Consider the following 12,018-nt stretch of genomic DNA (forward strand, 5'->3'; position numbering starts at 1 on the left):
CCTAGCCGGTCTTCAGAACTATTCAAACTTTAAATTAGTCAATGTTTTTTATAACATCTCTAGTAAGGGTAAAGAATATTATTGTTTTTATTTGGCACAACACAATTTGCATACTTCCACAACATAATTCTTATATTTATTACTAATTCATAACAAGAAAAAAAATATTTTCATATTTAGTACTTTTATTCTACAAAAACTCTAGTTATCCTTTTAAATTGTTATTGATCTATCAAAATATTGAAAATATCAAAAATATTTAAATTTTCATTACTGCAAAAATCATCTTTAGTTTAGATAATTATTTTTTTATTAAAAATAGAAAGTTTGTTGTTCAATAGTGCATATTGCGTATTTTCCCTGTGGGTTCGACATTCAGGTCTTAATCAAAAAGTACTATATTACTTGATAATGATACGTATACTTGCGTAATATCTCAATATATATAAATTAAAAGTTAAATTCTTATTTTTCTTCAAGATCAAGTTTTTTGTTTTATTGCAAAGTAAGGAAATATAGGTGAAATATAATCTGAATTATTATTGTACTTTCGATATTAGCAGTATCCAGGAATCAGTTTCTCACCCACCTGTACGCCCTGTTTTGGCTCCTCATGAGGGGCGGCCTGTCTCGCCTCCTCAACAACTTTTATCTCCTGTTGGGAGAGCTGAGCAGGTGATGCCTGGGATGGTTCCTCTTATTCTTTCTAACACAGATGGGGCTCGTCTATCTTCGGCCTCTCTTCCTGATTCTTTGAATCCTGATAATACATCTCTATATTCACATCATTCTAATGCTCTTTCTGATACTCCTTTAGAGGATATTTCTAAAGTATTAAGGGATGAATGACATGTTCAAAAATATCGTCGAAGAAAGTTTAGAGGCCAAAAAGAGGTTCAAAATCACAATATTGAGAGTAATTTGTTGAATATGAATCACTCTTATTCTGATGGAGAAAATGGACAGACTCGGCCTAGATCTTCTAGGAAGGGTAAAATGTCTACTCATGTTTAACGTACTAATTTGGAATATCAGGGGAGTTGCGGATCTTCACTCTCTTGGTAGACTTAAATTAATGACAATGTTCATAAGGTCGTTATTTTTTCTATTTTTGAAGCCTTGGTCTCCTCTCCGAATGATGATATTTTGGGTAAATTCAAAAATGTTTCTTTCTTTGCTAATTGCTCTAATAAGATTTGGTTGTTTTGGCAGAAGCATATCATAGTTGATGTCATTATTGATGATAGACAGTTTGTGCACGCATCTTTCTTCATGGAGAAATTTTCTGGTTGTCTTACTTTTGTTTATGTCGGGACTTCTAACACTGCAAGATATGATCTTTGGCACAAATTATCTAATATGGGTGCCCTTATCCACCATAATTGGTTGGTGGGAGGCAACTTTAATATGATTATGCATGATTCAGAAAAATTGGGTGGACGGAGAGTTAACACCACTTTGATGGATAAATTCACTAAAGCTATGGACTTGCTGGCATCTCTGATCTGGGCTTTGTTATTTCTAAGTTTACTTGGAAAAGGGGCAAGTTTTTTTAACACCTTGATAGGTGTTTTGCTAATCAATTGTGGATATCCTCTTATGGTTTCTCTCAAGTTCAGTATCTTTGCAGATCTGGTTCTGATCACAGTCCCCTCCTCCTATCCTTTGATTTTTTCAAAAAGGTCTCCAATTATCATTTTTGTTATTTAAATGTTTGGGCTATACATGATGATTTTTTGAGAGTTATTGCTACTAATTGGAGGTGTGAGGAGATGGGCAATGCTTGTTTCACTCTCTGTAAGCTCCATAAAAAGGTGGCTTCTGCTTTAAGGTCTTGATATTTTTTGGAGAAGTTCACGTTAGAGTTAAGAGGGTTAAACAGAGGGTCAGTCTCTTACAGGCTCTTGATGAATCTTCTGATGATATTATTCATGACATGCAGGAGTTATTCATGAAAATTCATGACATGCAGGAGGCTGATAAAGAATTATTGGAGGCCTCCCTTTGGGAGGAGGAGTTGTTGCAACAAAAACAGAGAAGACTCAGTTTTCTCAGAAAAATTGAAATACCAAATATCTTCATGTTTGTATTAAACAACGATGGGGCAATAATACCATTGTTAGAATTAAAAATCATGAGGGGATCTGGATCACAGGGGATGAAGAGCTTGGGGAGAGAGCTGTTCTTTTTTTTTCTAAACTTTTTGAGCATCATGAAACCTCGGGCTCTATTGATGTTTCATTATTTGATGATGTGCGTCATCACATGGAGGATCTCAATTTATGTGGTATTCTCTCGGTTGAGGAAATTTATTCTGCTCTTTTGGAAATCAATAGTAACAAAGTCTCTGGGCCTGATGGTTTCACATCTGTTTTTTTATATTAAATGTTGGAGTAATGTTAAGGAAAATGTGGTGGAAGTTATCCAGAGTTTTTTTAAGGGTGAGATCCCACGGAATTATTTCTCTGCCGCTACTATTGCCCTCATCCCCAAAAATAATCAAAAAATCACTTGGGGCCATTTTAGGCCTATTTCTCTGACTTCAGTTATATCTAAAATGATTAGTAAACTGTTGGTCAGACGGATTCAACCTCATCTTCATAAATTAATATCTTCGAACCAATCTGCTTTTATCTAAGGGCGAGGGATCATGGATAATATTATGCTTGCGCAGGAACTTATTATGGATATTAATAATAAATGTAGAGGGGAAAACATGGTTACTAAATTGGATATTCGCAAAACTTATGATTAGATTAGTTGGGATTATATCTTGCAGGTTCTTAAGGCTCGGGGCTTCTCTCAAGATTTTTGCAAACTAATTATCTCATAGCTTCATTGCAATAAATATAGTATCCTCATTAACAGTCAATCTCGGGGTTTCTTTAGTGCAAGCAGTGGGATTAAGCAGGGTGACCCTTTATCCCCTACAATTTTCATTTTGTTATTTGATTATCTCTCTCGCCTTTTAAATGATCTTTTCAGGCAAAACCCCACCTTGCAGTATGCTCAAAAATTCAATACATTGGTTACGCATCTGTCGTATGCCAATGACATGATTTTGTTTTCTAATGCTAGCAAAAAAGCGGCAAGGAAAATACACAGTTTAATTGAAAATTTCCAATTTGTTTTTGGGCTCCTTTTTAGTGCAAATAAATGCAACTAATACATGGGAGTCACAGTCAATCGATCTAATGTCTGTTTGATTGCCAACTTTACTGGCTTCTCTCTTTCAACCCTTCCTCTTGAATATTTGGGGCTTTTTTTACTTAAGGGCATAAAAATGCGGATTCAATTTGATGAGGTGGTCGAAAAGTTGCAAAAAAAAGTTTTGGATTGGAAAAATAACTTCCTCTCTTTTGAGGGTAGAACTACTTTACTCATGAGTATTTTGTCTTCTCTTCATTTATATACCCTTCAAGTTTTCCAACTTAAAAATAGTACCCTATTGAGCCTCAAAAGATGTTTTAACAAGTTTTTATGGGTGGGGAATCATTCAGGTAGAAGATGGATGTCTTGGAAAAATATTTGGAAACCAATTTATGCTGGCGGTTTGGGTTTCAAATCTCTGCATCATATTGTTGATATTAATATTTTTAAGCAATGATTTAATTTTCGGAAAGGGGATTCTTTGTGGGCCAAATTCATGCTTGGTAAATATTGCCACTCCTCGCATCTTGCTCTGATTAATTGGAGGGTGGGGGATTCCGGGATTCCACGATATGAAAGAGGATGCTTCATATTAGAGATTAGACAAAGGAGTTCATTTACTGGGAGGTCGGGAGTGCTAATATTTCATTTTAACATGATTGTTAGCCTCATGTTATGCTTGATATGAGGATACAAGGTTTTCTAGTCTTCTGGTTTCTGACACCTGAGTGGATGGTTATTTGAATTTCCCTTTCCTCCTCAGCCTTTTGGGGCTTAAGGGAGCTACTTTTATTACCACAATTCCTATTGAGCCTCAAATGCAAGATACTCCTACTTTGAAATTTTCTATTTCTTGCTCCACTACCAAGTCATTATATTTTGCTTTACATAATTTTCATAAGCTCCCTTGGAGGAGCTTGGGGAGTGTTTGGAGTTGGATTTTAACCCCATCTATGTCTTTCCTGGCTTGGCGGATCTTCCATTCGGTTATTCCTTGTGATGTTATTTTAAAATTGAAGGGTTTGAGACTTGCTTCATGTTATTGTTTGTGTAATGTGGCGGATGAGTCTATTGAGCATCTTTTCTTTTTATGTTCCTATTCACAGTTTATTTGGCGGAAGGTTGCCCTTTGGTTTGGCATTATTCTGCATCCTGATCGCAATCTTTTTCTTACCACTCTGGTTTGTAATTCGAATCAAAAGCAGAAACATTTTTTACAAGTTTACCCTTACATTATATGTTGGTTTATATAGATGGCTCGAAATGATATCAAAAATTAGAGTAAAGTCATTCATAATACAATGGCTTTTACAAATATAATTGCTTATGTTAATAAGCTTCGTAGGACGGGTAATGCTAAACAATGCTTCTTTTCGGGCATCACTTATTTTCAATCTTTGAGGTCCACGGCTATGGTTTGGGGGAGGATACCGCAACTCCCGGTTTTGGTGAGATGGCGGCCACCTCCCACGGGGTGGGTAAAGTTTAACACGGATGGGAGCTGGAAACCTTACAGTGCAGGTTGTGAGGGCATTGCTAGGAATAATGTTGAGGACTGTATTATTTTCTTTTCATCTCTTTGTTTCTCTGATACTCCTCTTGAGGCGGAGGCTCAGATCATCTTGACGGCTGTCATGATAGCTCATTCACTTAGTTGTCATTTTATTATCTTTGAAAGTGACTCTCGCATTTTGGTTGATATTCTTGCTAATAGAGTTGATGCCTCCAGGGATATTCTCTATTACATTAAGAGGATTAAACTATTAACCTCTCATATGTCTATTATTTGGAGGTTCATACATTGTGAGAGGAATAGACCCGCAAATTGGCTTGCTATTTTTGGTAGCACAAATTACAACTTTTGGGTGTGATTCGTCCCCCCCCCTACACTTTGGTTGTTGGGGACAAGTTAGATGTTCCTTATGTCTATTGTGATGGTCCTGATAGCATGTTTGTTTGCTGCCCCCTATTTATTTTTTACGTATTTCAGTGGAATGGTTTGGCCCTTGTTTTGCCAAATAATTTGGATGGGCTATATGGTATTTTTAATGGCATTCAGGTCTCCTATCCTCTACTTTTTGTATTCATACTTCGGTATTGGGATGGTTTGGATTATTTTTGCCTGCTGCTTAGGGGCTGGAGAGAAGTGGATGCCCCTGGGCTGTTCTTTATCGTGAATATCTTTGTGTGGTTCCTCTTCCTAGCTTGCGACTATGTGGTGGTTTACTACTTACCTGTTGTACTAATACTAGGCCATGCTCGGTTTGGCATTTCTTGCTCCTTTGACAGGAGCTCTTTCTGGACGAGGGCTCACCACATTTTCCTATTCCTTTTGTGGAATTTCTTTCTTGTTGTGTTCCTCTGTTTGATCTATTGCAGGAGCTCTCGTATGCTTTCCTCTGGACTACAAAGATTATAGTGTGGTCTTGGCCTCCTCGGTTTACTGCCTTCTATGATGGAAAGGGATGTTATTTCTCTCTTTTTTTGTGTTTTGGTCTCTACAGGATTCTAATGTGGCTTGCTCTACACATGACTTATTTGGGTCTCAACTGGATGTTGATGTCGTCTCTTCAAACTCATCGAAACACTCGAGCTCTTTCTTCAATTTTTTGGTTGTTTTTGGTGTACAACTATATGTTGGGTATATTTTTCTTTTGGTATATTGGATCTCATGTTATTTTGGGTACACAATACATTTTATCACTTTTCTTTCATTTTTTTTGCGTGGAGTTGTAATGTGGATAGAGGAACCCCTAGGACCCTCCTTTTATTTTTAGATGGGAATCCTCCTTCCCTCCCTCACTTTTGTACATTATCTTATATTAACACGTAGGGAGTCACGTGTTACTCTTTTCTTTATATATATATATATATATATATATATATATATATATATATATATACGACGCTCGCAGATTGCATCATCTTCGATATCGCTCCACTGCTCGCATCTTCGTCTTCCTCGATATCCCTCCACTGCTTGTGCTTGATATCACTCCACGACTCTGTCGCCCTGCCCGACAGACATCGAAGTTTGCTCGCCTGTTTCCAGCAGCTCTCCTAGCTGCTCTGGAGATGGCATCGACCCGTTCCTATGTCACTGCACTTGTTGGCGATTTTCCTATTCCCACCTGTGCTCCTCTTTTAAGTTCAGAGTCTGGTTTTCGTATTGGCAAGTCCTGCAATGTTTCACAATCTTTTCACGAGGCTCTTGAAGGTAGCGATGATGACATTTTCATTAAAAAACTTGGGAAAAAAATTATAAGTCTGCTCGTATTCTCACAGACGTTGAAACCAGTACTCTCGCGTCTTCTTGACGTTTTGCTCTAGTAGGGAAATTTCTTTATGATCACCCAAAATTGGAGATCATTCGGAAAAAACTTGAGATCATTCGAAAAGATTTTGATGCTATTAAGTTGTTGGCTAGTTAGAATATTGGTTTACTTGACGGTCGACATATACCTATTCAGCTATCTCATGATGTCGATTACACTCGCATTTTCTCTTGAAAAGTTATCAAGATCGACAATATAATTAAGATTGACAACCGTTTTATGAAAATTCTGAAATAAACTATTGATTTTGATCCAAAAGCGGAATCTCTTATTATTCCTGTTTGGATAAAGTTTATGGGGTTAAAATTACACATGTTCAACTTGAAAATTCTCTGCTCCTTAGCAACTGCTTACGGTAAGTCTCTCAAGGTTGATAATCTCAAACTTGCTGTCACCAAACCCTCTGTGGCTTGTGTGTCAGTTGAGAGAGATATCACTCAACCAGCTCTGGATGAGATTTGGATTGAAACCACTAACAACGGGTATTGTCAAAAGATTGAAATAGAACCCTCATTGCTCTCATTATAGTATGTTTAGCCACAACTCAACTATTTGTTATCGCCCTCATTGCTCTCATTGTAGTATGTTTAGCCACAACTCAACTATTTGTTATCGCTTGCATCCTCATCTAAGACTGGATAACGATATCGCGAAAGATCAGTCACCTACCATCCCTGTTGAGAATGTGCAACCCGATCATCTACCCAACATCCTCTTTCCAACACCGCACTTCCCGATGAAGAACACCATACTACATGTACAGATCCTAATTTGCTTATATCACCCATTGTTAGTGAAGAACACTCAATTACATGCCAAGACACACGAGAGAGCTCCTTTGATCCAATAAAAGATCAGTTGGTACAACAAGTAGTCGCTTATACTGTTCAACAACCTACACATGTCAGGCACACTTTAGACCAATCTACTGATCAGGTGAGTCAATCTTCGGATGAGGAATGACAGGTCTATTTTAGGAGGAAGAAGAAGAATGGAGGCCGACTTGAACTCGGGAACTTATTAGATGATACATTAGTTATTACCGACAATGGCACTCATCTTACCAATTTATTAGTTGGCACTTACCCTAGAACTAGAGGCAGAGAGGCAAGGCAAAATCGGGTCGCTCTCTAGCCACCTGATACTACGTATTTTGGCACTTGTTGGTTTTTTTCTTTAGTTTTCTCATGTACTTTTCAGTTTTTTCTCTTTTTAAAAACATTATAGTTATCGTGTGGGCAGGATGTCATGCTTGGGCCCTCCCACACAATCTATCTGTATCCTTTTTTCTTTTTAATATATTAGTCCCTATTTAATATATTAGCATTTAGGCTTTCTCAAATATATATATATATATATGGGTGCGCATGTGTGTATGTGTATGTGTAAACATGCATGTAAGAACATTTGTCATTAAGCTTGTGCCTATATACATTCTATGTAATGTGTGTATGCATATGCAAACACGCACAAATACAAACATAATTTTACAAATAAATTGATATATCCCATACTCCATTTTCATGTTCTATATGTTTCGGGCTGGACAAATCTCCGTATCCTCGTCATATCTCATATGCCTGTATCTATCCATGATCCATACAATTTTTGGCATCACAAAGCAGTATCTAAGCAGATGGGAATTTAACTATTTTCTCGTGCAGAAAACCAGTTACTCCGGTGAATTCAGGAGAAAAACAGTTAAGTAATGTCCATAAAAATTACAACCATCTCTTTTAATGATCAGAGGAAACACAAAATTTTGAATCACAGGCTAGATCGATGCTATTTTCTTCTAAAAACCTTGCAGAAAATTTATTTTCACGGTTTTGACAGGAGAAGTGAGTTCAGTGGGGAATTTGAGCCACCATGAGAGCATTATGCTGGAAGAAGAAAACAATTCAAGTTTTACGATCAGGAGAACTGATCTATTCTCAGATAGCTGTAAGAAATTTTCCAAGGTGGAGTGTGAATGGCCCTATGAAAGATTATACATCTAAAGCTAAATCAGAGAGCAGCGCTGAAGCAAGCGTAATGCAAGGTTCTCATAATCCACATCTCGCTGAAAGAAAAAGAACAAATAAATCGGATCCGAATAACCAATTATCAACTCAAAGATCAGCGATTATGAAGCAAGTAAACGACTGTTGAGCGGCAAAAACCTCGGGCCTCGAGAAACGAGCAGCAAGCCTTCTCCTTGCCCTGCTCTGAGCTCCGACCATTCCCTGAATTTCAAAGAAGAGCGGAAAGTGAAAATAAGTGGCAGCGTGGCTTCGGAGAGAGAGAGATGGCCATATGAAATAGAAGGGAGCAAAAGAGTGATAGTAAGATGAGAAAGAGACCGGCAAATGGATAACTCCTGCGATGGAGGCGATCGGACAGAGAAGAGGGAACTGCTCTTTCACCTCCCTCCGGTGAACTCCCGGCGGGAGCTAGCTGGACGAAACCCCAACTGTTGAGCTAGATGGTTTGTGAGTATGTATTATAAATTTTATGATTTATTTTTTATTATTTGTTATTTAAAATAATAGATAATTACGTGCCAAGAGAAATTGGTGAAAATTAAAATTTGTGTTGGCTTGCCAAAATAATTTATTTTTATTTAAATTTATACAAGTTGATCATAATTAATTGGGATTTCGCATATCAACCATTAAAATTATTAAATATAAATTTTTAACTACTCACACTTTAAATATAACTTTTTAACTATTTTTTTTCATTATAGTCATGCTCATTTACTCACTAGTGAATATGGCTGTCAAAATTGCTCGTTCTTCATGAGCATCTCGTGTTTCGATTTGTTCTCTAAGTTGATGAGTTGAACTCAAATATTTTTTTTTGCTCGATATATAAACGAGTTAAACACGAATAAAGATATGTTTGTTCGTGTTCTGTTCGTTTTGACTTGAAATACAACTTATCAATCATATATATATATATATATATATATATATATATATATATATATATATTGATGAGTGATAATTTTAAATAAATTAATTGACTATAAGGCTACCAAGATTTTTATCAGTTGAAATTATTAATTAAAAAATAGAATTAAAATATATTAAATTATATTCAAATGATGTTTTAATATAAGCAATAAGAGTTAAATATTGTCTCAGCCCTTAACATCCTAGTGCTGCGTGATTAAAGTTGTCAAAATGACTCATGTTCACGAATAGCTCGTGTTCGGCTCGCTTAGCAACAAGCTGAGCACAAACACACTTTTTTTGTTCAAAATATAAAAGAGTCGAACACAAACCGTGATATTTTTTAATAAGTCAATCGTCAATTGAGCTTAGTGTCACCTCCCAAAAGAGTCTTTATGGGTGGTGGACAGCCCAAGACTTAAATACTGTTTTTCGGTTCTACATCTAGCCGAAGTGGGACTTTTGGTCCGTGACATTTTTCTCCACTCAATCACGTGCGCCCTCGTCACGGATCGTCTCCACCTAGGGTCCCACTGGACCATGGAGAGTCCACACACCTGACATACAGTAATCTGCTCTGATACCACTTGTCACCTCCCAAAAGAGCCCTTATGGGCGGTGGACAGCCCAAGACTTAAATACTATTTTTCGGTTCTACACCTAGCCGATGTGGGACTTTTTGTCTGTGACATTAGGCTCGCTCATGTTCGGCTCATTTACACCCTACGTTTTACTAGTGAAGATTTTGAGTGAAAGTGTTAGGTGTTTACAATATTATATTTAAATTTTTTATCGTATAAGATATTATTTTTAATGTTCTGATTGTCAGTACTTTATATTCAATAGTTTTAGTGGTTGACACCTATAAACCATCAATCTAAAATAAAAACAGGTGACAATCATTATAAGAGATATTCAAACAACTAATATTTTTTGCAATTTGGTTATTATTTAAAAATATAAACAGATATGATTTAGTTTTGTTATTATTAAATGTTAGAAAATATTTTAATGTTAAAAGAAAAAATTTATTATTTAAGTTTCAAATAACAATTTTATATTCACATATTTGTAGCTTATAAGAGAAAAGATTTTTATGTGAAAATTTTAGAAATGAGAAAAGCCATGAAAACAAACTTAGTTTCAATGATTTCCATAATATGTTTTATGAGATGTATGATTAAAAATGGCATTGATAAAATATAGTTGACATATCTTAGAGAGCATGACTCAATGTTAGATGTATGAGGAACCAGGGGCTCGTGTTCGACTCGTTCAATATTGACTCGTGTTCGAAATGACTTGTGAACAGTGTGTTCGTGTTCGACTCGAATAATATTTTTCTGTTCGTGTTCGGCTCGAATTGACTCGTTAGAATATAATTTTTTTTTAAATATTTTGTTTTTTAATATAAAATAAAAACTTAATGTAAATTTTTTCAAGAGCAAATTTGAGACAAAAGCCCAAGATATTAATTAACTAAAAAAATTTAATAACTTATAAAAAAGTTAAATTAAAGACAAATTTCAGAAAATTGAACACAATTTAAGAAAAAATAAAAACCTTAAAAATTAATATTATTTTATAAATAGAAAACAAAATTTAAGACAAACAAATTCAAGACAAAATTTTCTGCAATAAAAAAATTAATATTGTTTTATAAAAATTAATAAAATAAGAACCATTTTATGTATTTATTCACTACTTTTACAAATTACAAGAAGCAAGCAAGAAACTTTTGTTCCCCACTATGGCCTCTTTGTTTCTGTTTATGTATTTAAATGCTCTGAACTTCTTAGCATTTAAATTTTGAAGCACGTCGTTTTAAATCTTAAAAGTTGAAACACATAGCTCTGAAGCATAACTTGATAAAGTGCATCACCATTAGCGTCACATTCACTCTGTTCTTTCTCGATTTCTGGATCAAAATTCAATTTAGATTCTACAAAACATAACAAAGAAAAAATGATTATTTTTGTAAAATACGTCAAGATATTGATTTTATTATTACATAGTCTTCACATTGTGTCTTTAGTATTTTATTTTATATGGAAGCTCACCTTGGATTGAAACAATAGAAAGAGTTAAAAAACACTCAGTTTCTATAGTTTAGATTTGGAGAATGATTATGAGCTAAACTTTCCGTCGAACAAACAAAAGAAAAAGTAAAACTATGAACTTTATAATAATAAAATAAATAAATTTTGTCTTGAAAAGACAATACTAAGCGTTACTGAAATATTGTACTTTGTAATTAGGGTCGTAAACGAGCCGAGCTTGAGCGAGCTCAGGCTTGGCTCGTGTGAGATCGTTCGAAATAGCTCGTGTTCGAAATTGGGTCGTGAAAAGTCTATTCGTGTTGGACTCAAAATTGACTTGTTAAACTAAAATTGAGAAAAATAGATGTAAAGTGGGGGATTCGATCCTGGATCAAATATATACAAAAGAAAACACTAACCATATTGTCACATGAGATTTTATGATTTAAACTTAGACATAAATATATATAATATATTATTATATAAATAATATATGTAATATATTGTTATATAAAAAGTTATATAATTTTTTTTTCGAGTCATTTCGAGCCGAACAAG

At 35.2% G+C, this 12,018-nt stretch overlaps 1 protein-coding gene across 3 annotated transcripts in view; it reads right to left on the reverse strand.

Moving 5' to 3' along the window:
- Nucleotides 1–8,950, reverse strand: part of LOC110035693 (protein SAWADEE HOMEODOMAIN HOMOLOG 2-like) — a 55,939-nt gene extending 46,989 nt beyond the window's left edge. For all 3 annotated transcript variants that reach the window (XM_020739974.1, XM_020739981.1, XM_020739967.1), the window contains exons 1-2: nucleotides 8,828–8,950; nucleotides 8,648–8,710 (exon numbers count right to left, since the gene is read on the reverse strand). In XM_020739974.1, coding sequence (XP_020595633.1) covers nucleotides 8,648–8,707 — 60 coding nt within the window. In that variant the 5' untranslated portion in view covers nucleotides 8,708–8,710; nucleotides 8,828–8,950. The remainder of the gene's footprint in view (nucleotides 1–8,647; nucleotides 8,711–8,827) is intronic.
- Between the last annotated feature and the right edge of the window lie 3,068 nt (nucleotides 8,951–12,018).

This window comes from Phalaenopsis equestris, unplaced genomic scaffold (genome assembly GCF_001263595.1).
Source record: "Phalaenopsis equestris unplaced genomic scaffold, ASM126359v1 Scaffold000002, whole genome shotgun sequence".
Taxonomy (NCBI): Eukaryota; Viridiplantae; Streptophyta; class Magnoliopsida; order Asparagales; family Orchidaceae; genus Phalaenopsis; species Phalaenopsis equestris.